This window comes from Mytilus edulis, chromosome 9 (genome assembly GCF_963676685.1).
Source record: "Mytilus edulis chromosome 9, xbMytEdul2.2, whole genome shotgun sequence".
Classification (NCBI taxonomy): domain Eukaryota; kingdom Metazoa; phylum Mollusca; class Bivalvia; order Mytilida; family Mytilidae; genus Mytilus; species Mytilus edulis.
In genome coordinates, this window is record NC_092352.1 from 8,536,733 (window position 1) to 8,558,644 (window position 21,912).

Below are 21,912 nucleotides of genomic sequence, written 5' to 3' on the forward strand. Positions count from 1 at the left end.
CTTACCTCCTGAGCAAAATACCACACTACAATTAACTTTGTTTAATAATCTTCCCATTTACACATACGTATCATAAAACAATCATATGACCATGTCATATCATATTATATATGCGTACTTGTGAACCTTGCATTTTCATTCGTCGATCGACTATAATTAAGATAAACAAGGCAATTTTCAGAAAATCGACCATCAAATTGCAGCATATACAAAGTATGTTTATACTATTGGCGTACCTATCACTACAGAAGAAAGAAATACTTAATTCAAATTACCACACAATTCCAGCAAAACTGTGAGTACATTTCTTACGAAGGTAGATCAGATTAGTGATTATTACAGGTTCAAGGCGAGATTTTTAAAACTAACAAGCTAACGTTAGTGTTGGAGTATATAAATACATAAATTTTATAAAATCACGTCTCTCTCCTTTTGGATATAATAAGGGAACATGTAATATCTTATCAAATGAAAGAAACCCAAATTGGAAAATGTTTTGGTCAATATAAATTTCTTAGTTCCAAACCGTAAGGATAAAAGATGATATGGGCTATACATTAAGAGACAATCTGCCAGAAAACCATGCAAAACCATCGTATTATCACTTTTAGCAAATGCGTTCGTATTTGACACATTGGTGCACCTATAAACATTCACACGAATAGATACGATTTTTGGGAAAATTAAGTGGTAAAATTCCTTTATTTTATGTCAAGGATTATTAGATTGAAATATCAGAATTCGTCAAGTTGTGAATGTTGATTTGGACGATTTTCTGAGTATTGCATGGTTTTCAGGCGGATTGGCTCTTAATGAGACAAAATCCTGAATATGATGGTTTGAAAGCAGTTGAGGACTTTATAAAGCAAACTTTAGCTTTGCAAAAGTGAGTTCCACGTGTCAACGTATATTTGTTCCGCCTAACAGAAATTTCCCTTGAAACGTTGTTATAAAAAAAGGTCATAATGTCTGTTCCTGATGGAATAAATATTAGATACCCTTTTCCGTTAGGAACATATACTTTAAATATAAAAAAGAAGATGTGGTATGATTGCCAATGGGACAACTGTCCACAAGAGACCAAAATGACACAGACATTAACAACTATAGGTCAACGTATGGCCTTTAAAAATGAGCAAAACCCATACCGCAAAGTCAGCTATAAAAGGCCCCGATATGACAATGTATAACAATTCAAATGAGAAAACTAACGGCCTTATGTATGTAAAAAATGAACGAAAAACAAATATGTAACACATAAACAAAGGACAACCACTGAATTACAGGCTCCTGACTTGGGACAGACACATATATAAATAATGTGGTGGGGTTAAACATGTTAGCGGGATCCCAACCCTCCCCTAACCTGGGACAGTGGTATAACAGTACAACATAAGAACGAACTATAAAAATCAGTTGAAAAAGGCTTAACTCATCAGATGGACAAAAATACAAGTGGACGTGGCTACTTGTACATCGCGACAACAAAAAAACACAATAAACAGATCTGAGAGTATTCGCAGTTATCTGACAGCTAGTTCAAAGCCACTAACAACTAATAAAAAAATCTTGCATCTAAGACTAAACTATCAATCCGTACACATCCAACATCCAACATGTTAGACTAGTTCTAGTGGAGATAATAATACAGAACAGTTTTTCCATTTGTACTTATATAATGAAGGTACTTATATTTTGTGACACATGTAGTTACAGTATTATGTTTTTGTTTTATGTTTATTTTATCCTGACTTTTTTTGCATAAATAATCATTCTGTCTTTATTTTGACAAGGTGTCTCATCCTGCCTTTTTTTATACTCAAAACTCCTTTCCTGTCTTTTTTATTTAAATTTTATCCTAGCTCACCATAAAATTTAAATGATAGCTCCCTTAAACTGTATACCTTACCACAAAATCATTTTCCTTTACCTGTGTTTATTATTAATTGTATATGGCGGCTTTTTGTTTAATGTTACTGATGCGACTGCCATACAAGTGAGAGGTTTAGCGCTATAAAACCAGGTTCAATCCACCATTTTCTACATTTGAAAATGCCTGTACCAAGTCAGGAATATGACAGTCGTTTTCTATTCGTTTGGTGTGTTTTGTTATTTAATTTTGCCATTTGATAAGGGACTTCCTGTTTTGAATTACCTCGGAGTTCAATATTTTTGTGATTTTTTTTTTACTGTTTTTTTTTTAAATTAACACCTCACAGCGTTTTACAACTGTTACCTTTATTTATTTACCCCGTATTCTATTAATTTTGTATTTACATTGTTCCAGATAAGGGTGAATGCTGGTACCTATTTAAACGTATAAACCTGGTGTTGCACCTGTTCTAAGTCAGGAACCTGATGTTATGTTAATGTTGTGTGTTGATGTGGTTCATAAGTGTTTCTCGTTTTTTATATAGATAAGACCGTTGGTTTTCCCGTTTGAATGGTTTTATACTAGGCATTTTGGGGGCCCTTTATAGCTTGCTGTTCGGAATGAGCCAAGACTTCCTGTTGGAGATCATACTTTGACCTATATTGATTTACTTGTACAAATGGTGACTTGGATGGAGAATTGTTTCATTGGCAATCTTACCACATCTTCTTATATCTATGAATCTATACACACACACACGTGCGATACCCCACCCCTCATTAGCAGAGTAGAATTGATTCTTTTGCTGTTCATAATTTCAAAATCTTAGTTAGGACTCTAAACATTGCGTAAAACTAATCAGACATACATGGAAATCAGTTTTTTGCCCTACCTAATAAGGATATCGAATATTCTAAGCGAGTGTAATCGTAACCAAACGTGAAAGCATACTTATGTATTACAAATGTACACCACAGAAGTAAACCTATTTGCTATATTGATTGACATATTTTACCTTATAAAGGAATGTGTAGTGGAGATGTCCTGCATAGTCTGCAATAAAGTGAAATTGTCGAATTTCAAAGAATTTGCACCCGCAAATGCGTCAGATGAGTGTGATCACGCCTGCTTAACATGTTTAAGGGTATGTAAGTCTATATAATTCAAATAGGTATCGTATAAAATTACCCGTTGTGTTATATACTGTTGTATAGCCATATTTGACCTTGTTTGGAATAAAATGATTCGTGTTTTGAATACTTCAAAGGACGTGAAGGAAATGGGTAGAAAAGATTTTTAACATAAGGTACGAAAGATGAATGCGTTCCATAACTTGACTATTATCAACCTCACTTAAAATTAATATTTAGTTATTTTTCTCTCTCTCTTTCTCTCTGTTTTCATCGTGAATGTTTTCATCTTTCGTTCTCTTTTATGTAAATAATTCCTTGACATGTGTTTCTAGATGCTCATGTGTATATTGTTAAACAGTACTTTATAAATTCTCATTATGTTATATGTGTTGCTATTGTTCGTCATAAGCGTATGATATGTGATTTTTTTGCATTGTAGTGCTTAGTTAATGGGATTGAAAACAATGGAAAGTGTCCATATCCGGGTTGTTCGCAAGAAATAAGTAAAGATTGTAATCAGATAATCTTATTTAAAGAAATACTTGCACAATTGTTTAAAAAGTACGAAACCACGTATAGCCCTACTGTGAATCATGATTCCGATGAAACATTTATCAACGTAATAGGTTTGACTGGAGAATCAACTAGAATCCAATACACACCGAATTTAACCGTGCGTGAACTAAAGAAACGTATCAACCAGTTTCTGAGGATTGAACCTAGTAAGCAAAAACTGCTTTACGAGAGCAGGGAAATGAACGTGAGTAGGAAGTTCGTTATTCAAAATTAAAATAAGGAGATATGGTATGATTGCAAATTATACAACCATCCAACAACGACGAAATAAAGTAAAATGAAATAACTGTAGGTCCCCGACGTCGTTTAAAGAATGAGCAAAACCCTTCGAATAAAGTCAGCTATAAAAGGTCCGACAAGAAACATGTAGAAATATTAAGAAGTTTTAACATTTTGTAAAGTTCCTGTTAGTGTCAAAATTTAGGCAAATTGGATCTTTCTTAGAAATGCTTAAGTAATGCCACTAATTGTATTAAAAAAAACGACTTCCATTATGATTTATATTATAGTGTTACTAACTGGGCTGGCTGTTTCTGTGTTGGGCATGTTATTTCGAGGTAAGCTGTATTGTACGGAAGCCGATAAGGGCCATTCAAAAAAAATAATTTATGTCGTAATTACGACATAGCATGTCGTAATTTCGACATAACATGTCGTTATAACGACATCGCTATGTCGTAATTTGACATAACATGTCGTAATAACGACATCACTAAAAGAATATATGTATTATGATTGCCAAGAGACTAAATTACACAGAAAATTAACAAATATACGTCATCATAATGCACCGGTTCATAATGACCCCAATAATTAGAAAAAGCCCCCGCATAGTCAGCTATAAAAGAGGGGCGAAAGATACCAGAGGGAGAGTCCCCGAAATGCTGTGTGGCAGACAGTGTTATAAATTAATTATTAGCTCCCTTGGTAAAACTCCTAATTTCATATTTAATGTATTTCATTGTTAAATAATTAACATGAATCTTTTAATAAGTATATATTTGTTAATTGCATAGCTTTTGCTATTTGAATTCATTGGTTAAAGATATTTATTTATATTGTAAAGTTTAATATTAGCATCGTCGCAAAATCTTTGGTGACCTTCTTTGGTTACCTTCTGTAAGAAACTTATATATTTTATATTGCTACTGCCCGTGCCAGGGTTGTATAGCGAGATAAGGTTAATTTAAACTCCTTTTTGTTGGAAAACTAATAAGTGAATTTAATAAGGACTGACATTCAATCCTACCAAGGCAAGCAAAGCTTTCCACCCCCTATATATAAGCGCAAACTACATGCCTTCTTGTAATAAGGGCGAATACTGATTGCTCTATTTCTACTGTCAAACGTTGGGCACGATATATCTCCGAAATTTCATCCGCAAAACAAAATAAAAATGTTAGAAACACGAACCAATATTAAAACAAATTCAATATATCATGTTTTAAATTATGTTTTTACAGCTCTTGATCATATACTAAGTAATATCTAGTATATTTGAGGATTAAAATAACAAAGCTATGTGGAAAAAACGGATGTCCAACGTTACATTTATGAAAAACTGTTTTAACTCTTATGTACAGTGATCCTATTTCTTATTCTCTGATCTTCCTGAAACTTGGCAGGAACAACGACATGTGTCGGTTCTTTGTGGCGTTAAAGCCGTTATTTTGCCAAATTTCATTTGACTCGGTGGCTGCATATTAAGCTGGAATAAGAAAAATGTCGTTAACTCAACGACTCAAAGTTAATTTTATAAGTAGATATAGCAGAAAATGAATAAAAAGAGTGAGACAATAATAATATCTACCAAAAGTACAAATATTTGCCTCATTGTTTGTGAGTTCAAATATTGCTGATTCAATAAAATCTTCTCTACACAGTCGTTTTTTAAACGATAGCCATTTTGTCCAAGTTGATATTTCATTTTTCAAAGCAGTTAACCAGTTAACGCGTATTTTTTATAATTGATCAAAACAAAAGTTAGATACACGAAGAGTAAAAAATGCCAAGATTCTTTCCTTATTAATAGATATAGGTAGATGTGGTATGAGTGCCAATGAGACAACTCTCCATCCAAATAACAATTTATAAAAGTAAACCATTATAGGTCAATGTACGGCCTTCAACACGGAGCCTTGACTCACACCGAACAACAAGCTATAAAGGGCCCCAAAATTACTAGTGTAAAACCATTCAAACGGGAAAACCAACGTGCTAATCTATATAAAAAAAAGGTATATATTTACTTTGAATGTGTCAAGCATCTATAAACATATTAGACTTAGTTTCATATACAGCGATGCTTTTAATTTTTATTTTAAAATATTGATATACGTGTATATCGATTCTGATGAATTTATATTAGCATATAAGAGTTGACACTTATGATAATTTTTGTTCAATAGCTATATGTGTATAGATTTGCCATTTTTACATTTTTTTGTAAATGTTGCTTGCAAAGTAAAACAATATTGCATCGACTCTGATCCAAATCAAAAGCATACCTATTTTCAAATTATAATTTTATATCATATACAAAATGTTTAGACTTTAAAAATCGATAAGATTATTTAAAAGACGGTTAAAACCAATACATTTTTCGGTATCCAAAGAAAAACGTGATAACACGCATAAGTATTGAAACAGTTTATCTGACCTTGTTTAATTCAACATATTTGGGTCTTAAAGGAATAAAATGCTTCCACACATTACAAAACGGTAGCCAATTTGTCCAAACGTCTGAAAACGTCTAAAATCCGAAAGACGCTAATTTCCGACGTTACATGTGCTAAAGTTTCAATAATAAGGTTCATGATAATTAAAACAAATCGTGTTATGAAATTTGGAAAAAGAGGTTCATGATTGCTGCCGAAATAAAAGAATAGTGCATGTTGCTATAGACTCCGCCCGGGGATATAGGTTCGACACAGGTTAAATTTTGCAATTTTTATTAATCGTTAATAGCTTTTAACGATTTATTTAAAAGAATGGTGAAATGGGGGGGGGGGGGGGGTCTCATTACATGAATTTCGTCCAACTTTTGTAAAGACAAATTGGAGACACCAAGACAGTCCTCTAAATGTAAAATGCGAATTGAAATTTATGTTGCGGAAGTACTCCGAAATAGATCATTTAAAGTCGTCACTTCAGTAAGGTGCAATCGCTAATATTTAAAGACTTATAGGCGAGTGACTTATTTCAAAAAGACGCTTAGTTAACGACTTTAATGCACCCACCTAACACACGGCTGTATTGTATATCATTCGAAAGCTAATAATCTGTACTTTCTGTTTTGCCCGGTCGTAAAAAAATCGTATGGTGCATTTTCTGTTAAATCAAGGTCAAAGGTCACGAATAAGCATTTGAATTTTTAGCGATTATTAAACAAAAGGCCATTTTCTTATTCTTGTACCATAAAATTTTCCAAAAGATCATATGAACTTTATATAACATAATACATTATTTCCAAATTAAACAAAAAATAAGAGGTAATATGCGCAATATTTCCTGAAAATTGAAATTCATCACAAATCCCCAAAAAATGAAAAATTGTTCCAAAAGCAAAATATATCTTGGGGGATAGATATTTGTATGCTAAAAAAAATAGATTAATGTATATGTTTTAGGTCAAGGAATATTTGTTTTGTAATTTTAAGATGCAATTATTAATTATTGTTCATAGAACAGCCTTCTATTGAAGGGTTTGCAGTTGCCCAAAAATCTGCCATCTGCAAAAAGCAATCATTTTGTTATTCTATATTAAGATAGCACATCGCTAATTGTCAATTTCAGGGATGAGAATGATTTTCCATAATAAAAGAAGGGATATTTAAAGTTCGAAAAGAATATATACGAACTAATTGAGATAAAAATATGTTTTTTACGAAGTCAAATTTATTTACTTTTTGTCATCATGTTTAAATGCAAACATGACTTTGCGACTAAATTGTAGGCAAGACTAATAAAAATAAGTAACCTTGTTTAGAAACACTTGGATGTCTAAGCAGGATGTAAACGAATTAAATTATATGCTGCTGCTTCCTTTTTAGTTTAAAACCGTGTAAGACATATTAAATGTGTTTAGAAGTATAATCTCTTTAACTGTTTGAATAAAAGATGCTTTGAGTATTTTCAACTTTAAAAAAATACAAATGCAGGTCATTGTGTATGTAAAACACTATAAGCAGTTGTGAAATAAAAAAATGAAAAAGTTGAATACCCTTCCTGATCTCATAAGATCATTCGCTGTTTTAGGCAGGGTCGTTTTCATGCTGTGCTGTGTTTTGTGGACTGTTGTTCGTCTCTTGGACTTCAATTTTATTTTGTTCATGGTTTTAATTAAGTTTGTTTGATTTATGGTTTGAGATATTGATTGTCCCTTTTGTATTATTTTACTTTAATGAAATTAACTTGCAGTAATGGAAATCGGACAAAAAATTGCCTGGAAGTAAAGTGAAGAAGATTAACGCAATAGGACAAATATCTGCGAAAATAACTTAATTTGCTTACGGTGATATATATATATACAACCAAATCGTTTACCAAAACTTTTACTACTTGAAGAGTGACGAAATATATCAATGGGACATCAACTCATAATTAAAAACGAACTGACAAAGACGGGCAAAAAATGAAACACAAATTGAGTGACACAAACCCCCACCCGTCTTGTTGCTCATGTAATTCCTAACTCGGTGCCAAGTCTTATTCGGAAGGTGACATTCAAGGCAGAGAAGACGGTATTTTGGTTACGTCGATTGGAACTTAGCAGTCGTCATCTGGCGAAACAGGTATTTCATAATTGTCAACCAACTCGTAGTGGCGTTCATAAAATTGTCCAAGGGATGATTTCAACATTGCATTTGACCTCTGGTTAAAAAAACCATGTTCAAACCACCATTTTTAAATGTCCTGTACCAAGTCAGGCATATGGCAGTTGGTGTCGAATAATCTGTTTCTTTGTATGTTGACGTTTGTTTTTGTTGCAGTTCAGTGTTTCTGTTATTTCGTTGTGTTCCTCGTATAGTTGATGCGTTTCCCTCTGTTTTTGGTTTGTGACCCAGATTTGTATCAGTTACTTGTAAATCGATTGATGACTATTGAATAGCGGTATACTATAGTTGGCTTTATTTTATTTCTTCATTGTGAGCAGTTACGCACTATCACGAAAATCGTGAAAGCAAATACAAGCTCTGAAATAGTGTATCAACTTGGAGATATATACTCCACAAGAAGATGCCGCAAAATCGCGTTGCAATTGGGCAAGTGTTTTATTTAGATTGCAGTACGTCCACTGTGAATGCACAAACAAATTTAAGAAATACAAAACCCTACATTAATACGTCCTATCATAAATATTTCCGACTTGTTATTGTTTCACAGGAGTTGAGGCTCAATGAATTCAGTCTCTTCCTTTAGTAGTATAGATATGCAGGCATTGCTATAACGTTGCTACATAGAAATGAAAAGTTTGGTATTGGGTAGTAAGGAGTGTTTTGATGGGTTGATTTATGCTCATCTCTTTACAAACCCTCATCGTCGATTTTAGATACGTGATAGAGTAAACTATATCTCTTTTATTTTTAATTTCAATGGAAAATACGAGTCTAATATTGTCACAAATTTAGCACTATTCATGCAGTGAGATGAAATCATCTGTATAGTGGAAATTGAACTTTCAAGACACTGGTAGCTTCTTTTCAGTCGTCATCAGAAACTCTTGCATGAAGTCATCCTCGTATAAAAAATGAACTAGTCATTCAAGTTATCCAGGAAGTCTAGTTGTAACTAGAATCATAACGTATTAATGGTTTTTTTTCTTCAAAAGACTTCTTATTTGATGAATTAATGCATTTAAACAATGAACAACGCAATTCAAGCAATGAAGAAGTTTTATAATGTGTTTACTAGTTTTTTAATTCTTTGAAATTTCAATTTTCATCAATTTATTTTTTATTTATTTTTGTTTAAATTTTCAATTTCTATTTTATGGTTCACATTTAATAAATAAAAGGTCATTTCACAACATCAATATTTATAATGAGGCTACAAATCAAACAATTAGAAAAGTCGAAAGATGTTTATTGCAGTCTGATAGTTACAATGCAGACTGCAATCTCATAGTTTCGCCCCCTTTATTTCAAGCAATAGTATGATTCGCGCACATGTTTTTTTTACTTTACTTTTTTAAGATTCTTAAGAATTTGTTTATTAAATCTTATATTTACCACATACAATGTTTAGATAGGAAGAAATGGTAAAAAGCTGTTTTTTCGCAGATGGCGGTATTTTGGGCAACTGTATGAGTTGTTTTGTTTTGCTGTTAGATTAGAAGTAAGCATAATATTAGGAAATTCATGAGGTCAAAAACTTCTTTGATAATTATTACAGGGTTTTACTTAGTTTTAAGTGATAAGCAGTTGCATCAGTCAGAAAGAAAAATTTGGGTTTCCACACATTTTGTTAACTTTTACTCGAATTTCAGGAAACATGTGCTGTCTATCAAAAACAAGCTTTAAAAATTTAAAAATGCATTTTAATAAGGACTGTTAATCTCTCTGCTAAAAGTTTAAATTCTTTGCATATATGAATTTAGTATATAAAAGTCATAATATGCAATCAAGCTGAAATCCTAGAAAATTTGCACTTATTCGTCCTTGACCTTTGATCTTGATTTGACGGAAATTGCACCATACGATTTTTTTACGACCGGGCAAAACAGATAGTACAGATATGTAGCTTTCAAATGATATATAATTTAGCCGTGTGTTAGGTGGGTGCATTAAAAATATAATTTTATGGTTAAAGTCACTCGCCTATTAATACCAGTTCACGGAATGTTTTACTTCGCGATTTGTCCTGCTATTCATGTTATAACTGGCCCGAGAACACAGTTATTTCGTAGTGCATTTCTTTTAGACAATAAATTCAAATTAAAAAAATCGCACCTGCTCTTTCTCAAAAAGATTTTTACAGTGTAGTGTACTACCAGTGAGACAAATAATATCAAAATTATAGAAACTTCTACCAGCTCTAACTCAAAATATTGACAATTCTGTGTTAAGGGGGTGTAAAATTCAGTTTGACAGCTTCAGACGTGCTAAAATTTGACCTTTTAGAACTGGACCAATTTACTCCTTAACATAAAGATTCAGCACCCAATTTTTTTTTACATGTAATTACATCCCCCTACTTGATATTTCATGCATTTAATATCAAGAAATAAATTGGGAAAGTGTATCAAATAAGACATGCAAGTTATACACTGTTTACACTAGGGACTATAGACAACGAAAACCAAAGGACGATAACTGTGTCCTTGGACCAACTGTCGTGATGAAAGTTATTCCTGTACTAGCGAAGCCGGAACTTTTCGTCAATATTAACTTGTGCATGAAATGTAGGTAATTGAAAGACAAATCCCAAACAGCGACGAAAACCGTTTCATCGAATAAATAAAAACCCCGGATTATATTAACCGTTTTCGCGGACGATTCAGTAGTAGATTACTATATTTTAAAATGTATATCAGAAGTTAAACACTATAGATGACTTGGGAAATATTTCTCAAGCCAAGGTTCAAGTAATTGAAGGGTTGTATTTCAACAACTTGTGTGCCAGGGAAAATACAATTCTATTCAAATTAAACCAAGGGTAAAAATGTTCGATTTACTTGCAGAGTGTCAGATATATTTGTATTGGGGTTGAATTAAGATATAGAAATATTACAATGACAGATGATATGCATCTTGAAAGTTAAACATCCTATGATAAAAGTTTTGTACATCTAATAATATTTTTTTAATGGAAAACCGTATACATGTACTTCCGTCCCATCCTTCCTTCATACATTACTTGCGACAGTACTGCATTTTTAGTTGAAATAACTTAAAGGGTAAACATTATTAAATCGATTTCCACAACTTGAGGTAATTTATGATAAAATGACATCTCAAAACGAACAGAACCAGAATCAACCAACATATAAAAAAACGAATAAAACTTGCAAAAATTAATCGAAGTTCGACGCCGCATTTAAAAGTGTAACGTCGTGTTGTAGGAACATCGTGCCAAACGTTTGAAAGTAGAAATGGAGCACTCAATACTTCAATTAACCCTTATTACAAGCAGGCATGTAGTTTGCGATTAGTTAAAGGGAGGTGGAATGCTTGGCTTGCCTTGGTAGGACTGAATGCCAGTCCTCATACATTTCCACATTTTATTCTTACACTAAATAGAAGTTTATTTTGCCTTCAATGGCTATCCTGCCCTGCCACGTTTGGTAACACATTAAAATTTAAATTGGAATCTATAAAATATATAAGTTTCTCACAGAAGGTAACCAAAGATTTTGCGACGATGCAAATATTAAACTTTACAATATAAATAAATATCTTTAATCAATGAATTCAAATAGCAAAAGCTATGCAATTAACAAATATATACTTATTAAGATTCATGTTATTTATTTAACAATGAAATACATTAAATATGAAATTTGGAGTTTTACCAAGGGAGCTTATAATTAATTAATAACACTGTCTGCCACACAGCATTTCGGGGACTCTCTATGGCAAGCCGTTCTCGTCAAAACTATGTTTAAACCATTTTTCGAAAAATTTACACACTGAGAATTACAAAAAAGCACACTGAGATTTAAAAACTTCAATACGCACACTGAGAATTGAAAATTACACACTGAGAATTGAAAATTACACACTGAGAATTAAAAATTACACACTGAGATTTCAGAAAAGACGCACTGAGATTACAAAAATGAAAAATGCACACTGAGAATTGAATATTACACACTGAGAATTGAAAATTACACACTGAGATTTCAAAAAGACACACTGAGAATAAATAAACTGAAAACACACACTGAGAATTTGGAATTACACACTGAGAATTTAAAATTACACACTGAGAATTTAAAATTACACACTGAGAATTTAAAATTACACACTGAGATTTGTGCGCACTTTTTATGAGCACATATCTAATTAGCATACTTAATCTGAATCTATTACAAGCTTAAAACAACAAGGGGACAGAACTCGTTAGTCCTTCGATTTGGTTCCAAATTATTAATAAAAAAAACTTTACAAATACAAGAACAAGAAAAATACCCACTTACTCTTATTACAAAATATAACCAAATGGTGAAAAACTTTATTAAAATTATAAGAAAACATTGGAACAATCTGCAAAAGAATGCAGTGAAATTTTTACCCAAGTGTCTATTATAGCATATAAACGTAACAAAAATATAAAAGATTAACTAGCGAAATCAAGGAAACTGTTGGAAGACTTTTGAAAAGGGACCCATGTTTAATTACTGGTAGTAGTAATGATCTGAATTATAGGCCACAAACTTATGAATATGAGCGATGTTAAGTCTTGAAATTTAATACGAATGCTGGTTGAAGGAATCGCATTTCATTATAATACAAGAGTTCTTGAGATCAAGATATTAATCTGTTGAATTATTCATCTCATGAATATTCATTAGTAATTTGCATATTAATCTCAGTGTGTATTTTTGAAATCTCAGTGTGTAATTAACAATTCTCAGTGTGTGTTTTTCAATTTATTTCATCTCAGTGTGTCTTTTTAAAATCTCAGTGTGTAATTTTGAATTCTCAGTGTGTGTTTTTTATCTTTTTAAATCTCAGTGTGTAATTTCGATTTCTCGTGTGTTATTTTAGGTTTTTAAATCTCAGTGTGTATTTTTGTCGAAAAAAGGGTTTAAACATAGTTTTGACGAGAACGGCTTGCCATAACTCTCCCTCTGGTATCTTTCGTTCCTCTTTTATTGCTGACTATGCGTTTTTTTCCTAATTATTGGGGGCATTATGATGACCTATATTTATTAATTTCTGTGTCATTTAGTCTCTTGGCAATCATAATACATATTCTTTTATATAAATTGTCGTTATTACGACATAGCTATGTCGTTAAAATGACATAGTGATGTCGTTATTACGACATGTTATGTCGAAATTACGACATAGCGATGTCGTTATAACGACATGTTATGTCGTTATAACGACATGTTATGTCGTAATTACGACATCGCGATGTCGTAATAACGACATGTTATGTCGAAATTACGACACGCTATGTCGTAATTACGACATATTTTTTTTTTTTAATGGCCCTTATCGGCTTCCGTAGTATTGGACCCGAGACTCGAAGAGTCGATGGCCAATACAACTGATAGAGAATCTATAAAAGGGCAAATTCAGAAACAGCCAGTTAATTACACTTTCATTAAATGATATTAAAGAAACTTACCGTGAAAAAAATACAGTATTTCATATCTGAACTTGTCTGCTCGTTTATTTCACGTCCATGGATTTTTTGTCAGATGTAATTTTTCCAAGAACTCAATATTTTGCTTTCAAAATTCATTTTATCTAGCAAACATAAAGAATCTTGGAAGAATACATCAGACAGTTTTACTAATTGTACTCCTTGATCGTCTGCGTTCTGATGTTTGAACAAACTGAAATGAAACGATGTCAATAATCGAAAGTTGTACTCGAAAAGGCTGTGAAATATTTCCGTTTCAAGACTTCAAACTTTTTTATTCTATGATTTTAAGTTATAAAATTATTACAAATGTTTTTTAGCACTACATATAAAGTTAAGTAAGACGTAAGAAAAAAAGAAACCGAAAGTGGACGTCCCGTATTAGCCCATGGGCCAATACGGCTTTTTTCGTATTGACCCAGCTCCAAAAGCAATACTTACTCCTGATTTAAATCGACAGTGGAACGTCGTCAGTATTGCACAGGCTGATTTATCCGTATTAGGGCTGATTTGGTCATATCATTTAATAATTTGAGATGAAAAACAAAATATTCATTGAAAAAAAAAATGTATTTCCTTCTAATTCAAAAGATTTACTTTATCCTATAGATAATTGATAGTCACACATGACACAAATGGTTACACAACTATATATAAGGGGACTAGGATTAATGATTGGTTGAGATGTTCAAAGCAAACACAAACAAATACAACAACACGGACAATAAAGCAACACTTGGAAAAATTAGTAAAAAACAAAAATTAAAACGAAGAAAAAAACCCCGAAAAGACAAATAGCAGTCAACAAATAGTTCATCAGAAAAGAAGAGACTACGCAACACGAAGGCTAAAAAAAAATCAGGTTTTCAAAAACGTTAATCAGACCCTTTCCCCACACAGGGAAATTTCATCTTCGCGAATTTTTCTTAGATTGTCTTTCATTAAAACTTATTTTTTTAACACATTGTCGGCATTCTTATGGGAACGAGCTATACACCTCTCTTTGTCTACCTCGTCCTTTTTTCATACAAGTCGGACTTCCTTCAGACACTTGTAAAAAATCAAACAGCCAGATCACGTAGTTTAGCATCCAGATATATTGGTGATGTTCTTTTCATCAAAAGCATCCGAACGTTTCTGATTGGGTTCAATAAAAACATCCGCAATAACCAGAAATTAAAGAAACACCAACAACATGGCTTCCTCTGCCTCGTTTTTAAAAAAGTTCGTTGAAAGATAACAAGAGCTGCTGATAAATATTATGTATCAACTTTATAAATATTAAATATAGTCTGGAAATATAGTTTCGTGGTACTGGCAATGTTTATCATCGTAATTACGGGTGAAAGTGTTCTTTTATGGGTATTTGTAAATTATAACCTTTGTTGTTTAGTCCATTATTGGTAATCTACTTTTGCTCTGGTAATTTTTTGTATTCTCGTCATTCATATTTATTTTTTTGCTTAGTACATATGCCAGTTTGTTTTATTTTGTTGCTTTATTTGTTTGTTTTCATAGTGATTAAGGTTATAACACAATTTTGACTGCTGTACTTTTTGACAAGTATGAAATCAATACAACATGTTATCATTGTTATATTTGTATATCTGCAGAATGACTCTTCTAATGGTCGATCAGCAACTCTTGGAAACTATGGTATAAAGCCAAATGTATCAGTTAGTATGGTTATTTGCCTTTATAGTATTCCGGAACAATTCAACAACGTGGTATTTGATTTATACTGGGCTTATCCTTGGCATGGACGGGAATACCTTAATGCGTCTTGTTTGATGTTTTCTGGTACGTCTTTCTATGGCGTATGCGATTTTGCGCGCCAACCTCATCACTCCGTTAGACACTCAGGGGACATAATGGATAACAAGAAAAGAATAGGGCACCAGTCGATTGTAGTTTATCTCCATTATATACCATCTGAGGTGACCCATTTGTTTTTTACATTGAGTGCTTGGAGATGTCCTAATCTATCAACATACAATAAGACAAGTCTCAAGTTTTATGAGGCTTCTAGGCCAGATGAAAGTTTGTGTAAAACTAAGTTTAAACATGCAAAACATTCACAGGCTGTCATTATGTGTTCTGTGTCCAGAGAAGAAGGTAAATGGGAAATATACCAATCAGGAGAGTTATCAGGCGGAAATGTAAGGAGATATGGTCCACTTAAAGAAACAATCAAACGTCTCATCTCAACAGGAATTTAAGTTTAAATACATTTCTTATATTAAAATAATCAATGTAGGTGGTAAAATCTTATGAATTTATCATTATGTTTTAAATGGTTTAAGACTTGCATGTACCATTTTAATGTCCAGAAACAAATCGGGTGTTGGTACTAGTGTTAAACTATCAGTCCCTAAAGCACCCATCTAGTAGCTTGTGCTTCGGTATTGGAATGATTTAAACAAGTTAAATAACAAAACTAACAAACTCCAAGAAAAATTCAATACGGAAAGTCCCTATTCAAATGAAACTTATGGAAAACAGCCGTCATGTTTCTGATAAATCTTAATGTAATTTTTGTTTGTTTGATTAAAATTGAGAATGGAAATGGGGAATGTGTCAAGGAGACAACAACCCGACCATAGAACAGACAACAGCAGAAGGTCACCAATTATAGGTCTTCAATGCAGCGAGAAATTCCCGCACCCGGAGGCGTCCTTTAGCTGGTCCCTGAATGAATGAATGCCATAACAAAACTTCAAATTATACACAAGAAACTAAAATTAAAAATAATACAAGACTCTCAACCCCCCCTCTATACCACTAGCCAATGTAGAAAAGTATTTATTTAATTTGGCATAACAGACATAGCTAAAGTGTTAAATTAGTCATCGTTTTGATGCGTTAAAATTCTTCCTGCATTTTACCTTCCCTATCATTTATCGTGAGTGTCACTGATGAAGACGTTCCAGATGCATGTATCGTGTGCACTGTAATTGGCATCATGTGCTGAAATTGGTTCGATTTACATTACATGACTATGAGTATAATTGTTTTTCTACCTCTTGACCTACCAGAGGGTCTCGTACCTTCAGCCCCTGCTGTTCGAAAAAACCCATATGTATTCAAAATTAATAATTTGATGGTTTTAATACAAATTTATGAATGTTAAATTAAGACAAAGAACGGGAAAATTACAAAAGTAAAATAACATAGCACCTAGAACCTATATCACAAGATAATCCTGTATTGTTTGCGAAATAGACACTGAATATCTATCTATCAGGTCTTGGTACCTTTCGATGAACATTCTGAGAAAAAAGCATATACTTTTGCACAACCCTGGCTCTTTGGTTTGTGCCTAAGGCACAAGGTTTTACAAAGTCCGAATTCCAGCTACAAGCCCTTGAATATCGTATGAGTTGAAAAATGTAAATCAATACATGGTTGAAGTTGGTTGCTGCTGAGGTGCGAAATATTATTCAAATTTCAAAATTTAAATCGTCTCGTTCGTCATAGACACTGAGATGACAGCTATGGTCACAATACAGGTTCTGTATTTGTAGTTTTTATTCTTTTATTCAAGAGGATATATGAATTGGACCCATTCAGAAAAGTTTGGATGGTGAATGGAGAGAATATCCTCAATACACCTGTATAGATTCTGAAATTGAATGATCCAGCTTTTGATCTTCTTGCCGTTAAGGTTAAACATGTTAACTGTTATCAAAAGTGTCTTGAGGAACTCTGGTTTAATTGAAAATAAGAATAGAACGAAGTGCAGAGGCACATAGTTGGTTCTAATAGGAATGCCGACATCTTTTTAAAAAAAATGGTGAAAACAGGAAAAATCTAACAAAGCGTATCTCGATTCCCATTAGATTTTAGTCATTAAAAGAGGTTAGTAATACGCCAATTTAAATGATTAAAACCAAACTTCAAGTATCCGTTTACCAAAGCTCGTGTCTATCTACCTTCCGATTAACAAAGCAATATGATGCATGTGTGGCGTAAAGACTATATGGTATGGGTTTTTCCAATTATTTAATACAAATGCCTTATTGTCTAAATACCGCGCTGAAGTACGTCCATTATTCATAGTTCATTATTCATTATTCAATAATGAATAATGAAATAGTTCACTATTCACTATTCAATATTAAAAAATGAATAATGAATAATGAAATAGTTTATGTTTCATTATTCAAATTGAAGCGGTGAATAATGAAATAAATATAAAAAAAATTGACTGTGACACTATAGCTATATCCTGATTCGCAATGCCCATAAGAGGGTTTACGGAGGACCTAAATGCCACAATATGCGTAAAAATGAGGAAATAGTCAATTTTGAATAATGAAATGGATATTTTGAATAATGGAATGGACTGCTATGACCCTTCAGCCCCTAATTACAGATATATATTATACCTCAATCGAAACCTTAGCAAGAAAGGAACAAAAGGTATATAGTCAATATGTTCTGCAACGCATATTAGAGGAGAAACGAAGGACTTAAATATCGAAATACGCGTGAACATTGAGAAATAGCCAATTTTGAATAATGAAATGGATATTTTGAATAATGGAATGGACTGTTATGACCCTTCAGCCTCTAATTGCAGATATATATTATACCTCAATCGAAAGCTTATCAAGAGAGGAACAAAAGGTATATAGTCAATATGTTCCGCAACGCATATTAGAGGAGAAACGAAGGACTTAAATATCGAATTACGCGTGAACATTGAGAAATAGCCAATTTTGAATAATGAAATGGATATTTTGAATAATGGAATGGACTGGTAGGATCCTTCAGCCCCTAATTACAGATATATATTATACCTCAATCGAAAGCTTATCAAGAGAGGAACAAAAGGTATATAGTCAATATGTTCCGCAACGCATATTAGAGGAGTAACGAAGGACTTAAATATCGAAATACGCGTGAACATTGAAAAATAGCCAATTTTGAATAATGAAATGGATATTTTGAATAATGGAATGGACTGTTATGACCCTTCAGCCTCTAATTACAGATATATATTATACCTCAATCGAAAGCTTATCAAGAGAGGAACAAAAGGTATATAGTCAATATGTTCTGCAACGCATATTAGAGGAGTAACGAAGGACTTATATATCGAAATACGCGTGAACATTGAGAAATAGCCAATTTTGAATAATGAAATGGATATTTTGAATAATGGAATGGACTGTTATGACCCTTCAACCCCTTATTACAGATATATATTATACCTCAGTCGAAAGCTTATCAAGAGAGGAACAAAATATATATATACTCAATATGTTCCGCAACGCATATTAGAGGAGAAACGAAGGACTTTAATATCGAATTACGCATGAACATTGAGAAATAGCCAATTTTGAATAATGAAATGGATATTTTGAATAATGGAACGGACTACTATGACCCTTCAACCCCTAATTACAGATATATAGTATACCTCAATCGAAAGCTTATCAAGAGAGGAACAAAAGGTATATAGTCAATATGTTCCGCAACGCATATTAGAGGAGTAACGAAGGACTTAAATATCGAAATACGCGTGAACATTGAGAAATAGCTAATTTTGAATAATGAAATGGATATTTTGAATAATGGAATGGACTGCTAGGACCCTTCAGCCCCTAATTACAGATATATATTATACCTCAATCGAAAGCTTATCAAGAGAGGAACAAAAGGTATACAGTCAATACGTTCCGCAACGCATATTAGAGGAGTAACGAAGGACTTAAATATCGAAATACGCGTGAACATTGAGAAATAGCCAATTTTGAATAATGAAATGGATATTTTGAATAATGGAATGGACTGTTATGACCCTTCAGCCTCTAATTACAGATATATATTATACCTCAATCGAAAGCTTATCAAGAGAGGAACAAAAGGTATATAGTCAATATGTTCCGCAACGCATATTAGAGGAGAAACGAAGGACTTAAATATCGAAATAAGCATACACATTGAGAAATAGCCAATTTTGAATAATAAAATGGATATTTTGAATAATGGAATGGACTGGCAGGACCCTTCAGCCCCTAATAACAGATATATATTATACCTCAATTGAAAGCTCATTAAGAGAGGAACAAAATGTATATAGTCAATATGTTCCGCAACGAATATTACAGAAGTAACGAAGGACTTAAACATCGAATTACGCGTGAACATTTAGAAATAACTTATTTTGAAAAATGGAATGGACTGCTGCAACCCGTCAGCTCCTAATTAAGGAAAAAAAAATATACACCAAATTAAAGCTTATGGATTGAGGAATAAACTGAGTATAATCGATATGTGCCACAATCACCATTAAAGGGGTTATGGAGGACCTAAATGCCAAAATACGCGTGAAAATTAAGAAATAGCCAATTTTGAATAATAAAATGGATATTTTGAATAATGGAATGGAATGCTGCGACCCCTAATTATAGAAACTGTATACCTCATTCGAAAGCTTATTACGAGAGGAACAAAAAGTATATCGTCAACATGTTCCACAACGCATATTAGAGGAGAAACGAAGGACCTAAATATCGAAATACGCTTGAACATGAAGGAATAGCCAATTTTGAATAATGAAATTGATATTTTGAACAATGAAATGGATTGCTGCGACCCTTTAGCCCCTAATTATAGATAAACATTATACCTCATTTGAAAGCTTATTAAGGGAGGAACAGTAGTATGATTATGAAAGTTCTGCCACACCCCCATTTTGAGGTTGGGGTCGAGAGAAAATGTGCCTTTGTGGAAGAAAGAAACACACACACAAAAAAAAAAATTCACAGATAGAAAAAACACAACGGATTTTAAGATTACAAATAATTATGTCTGATAACAGATAGAATATGGCGCAAGAGGTAGAAATTCTGAAAAAAACCTTGCTGCTGTTAAGGCCAACCGAGAACAACGCTGCAATGATGAGGAAATTCTCAAATGGCGAGAAGTAGGGGATGACTCACCCTGGATTGTCAAAGACATTAAAGATGTTGACACGAAGTAAAGGTCTGCAAAATTATAACCTTGTGCTGGAAAGGGGAAACTTTTCGCACATGGGGATATGAGAGATTAAACAAGCAGCTGACTGTCGTCTTGGCAAAGAGAGAGACCGATGGAGCTGTGCAAATTGTGAGCTACGTTTCACGACTTTCTTATTTTACATAAGGATTGTAGGATCGGAAGTGTTAGGATATGTTTTATAGGCCCGAAAACTGGGTCTAAAAACCAGTGAATTGAGGATGGTGGTTTTGGGGTGACCTAAATTGATTTTTTTATTGTTAAGATAAAGACATGGATCCAATAGTGAACATGGAGTTATTAGTTGAAAACGTCAAAGCCCTGAGAGGTATAGCCAAAAAAGAACCACATTCGAGGCCTAGGGTACTCCCGGTTGAGGAAAGATCAGTTGGTTGAGAGTTAATAGAAACGAAGACAAATCTTAAATTTCATCGTCGTCCCAAACCTCACACGAGGAAGAATATTATCACCCAGGCAAAACAACTTGGGTTGAAAGAGGTTTGCAGGCTGTCGATAGATCGACTGCTAAAGAAGGTGCAGGAAAAGATTTGGGAAGATGGGAAAGCCATTGTGGATAAAATTGAGGTACATTCGCCGAAAAAAGCCGTTAAATTTGTATTTACTACCTGGAATATCACCCCAATTATTGGCATGCATGTGCAGACCTCCTTGAGGTCTCTCGGAAGTCACGGGTGGAACTTATAGAAGATTAGGATTGAACGAGGGATACTTTCACTCGGGAAACTAGATTTTCACCGCGGCCACGACGGACTTGGTTAAAACCCTTGAGGAGATGGATGAAAAGATCGTATAAAAGATTGCCCAGTGGACCTCTGACAAAACTAGGGAAATGATGAATACTTCCTAGGTTTAGCGGGGGTGTATCCCTTCTCGAATGTACTTTTCTTCTTGGTGATTTCATTGGAGGTATGCTGCCATCTTGAAAGCGAAGTTTGGTGGTATTTTACTGGCGAACAAGATCGTCCAGGACATCGATATAAGTGTGTG

General features: G+C 33.2%; 1 protein-coding gene across 1 annotated transcript; it reads left to right on the top strand.

The window, feature by feature from the left end:
• Positions 1–157: 157 nt before the first annotated feature.
• LOC139490257 (uncharacterized) lies at positions 158–16,152 on the top strand. Its single transcript, XM_071277109.1, has 4 exons — positions 158–295; positions 2,898–3,017; positions 3,446–3,766; positions 15,513–16,152. Exons 2-4 carry the CDS (start codon positions 2,913–2,915, stop codon positions 16,116–16,118), a joined length of 1,032 nt encoding a protein of 343 aa, XP_071133210.1. The 5' UTR covers positions 158–295; positions 2,898–2,912; the 3' UTR covers positions 16,119–16,152.
• The last annotated feature ends 5,760 nt before the right edge of the window (positions 16,153–21,912 follow it).

Bases quoted from the DNA above. Each gene is read 5' to 3' on its own strand.
- LOC139490257 (XM_071277109.1), top strand. From the start codon at position 2,913: ATGTCCTGCATAGTCTGCAATAAAGTGAAATTGTCGAATTTCAAAGAA. The intron at 3,018-3,445 runs GTATGTAAGTCT...TTTGCATTGTAG, and splicing joins CCTGCTTAACATGTTTAAGG to TGCTTAGTTAATGGGATTGA. The intron at 3,767-15,512 runs GTGAGTAGGAAG...GTATATCTGCAG, and splicing joins ACGAGAGCAGGGAAATGAAC to AATGACTCTTCTAATGGTCG.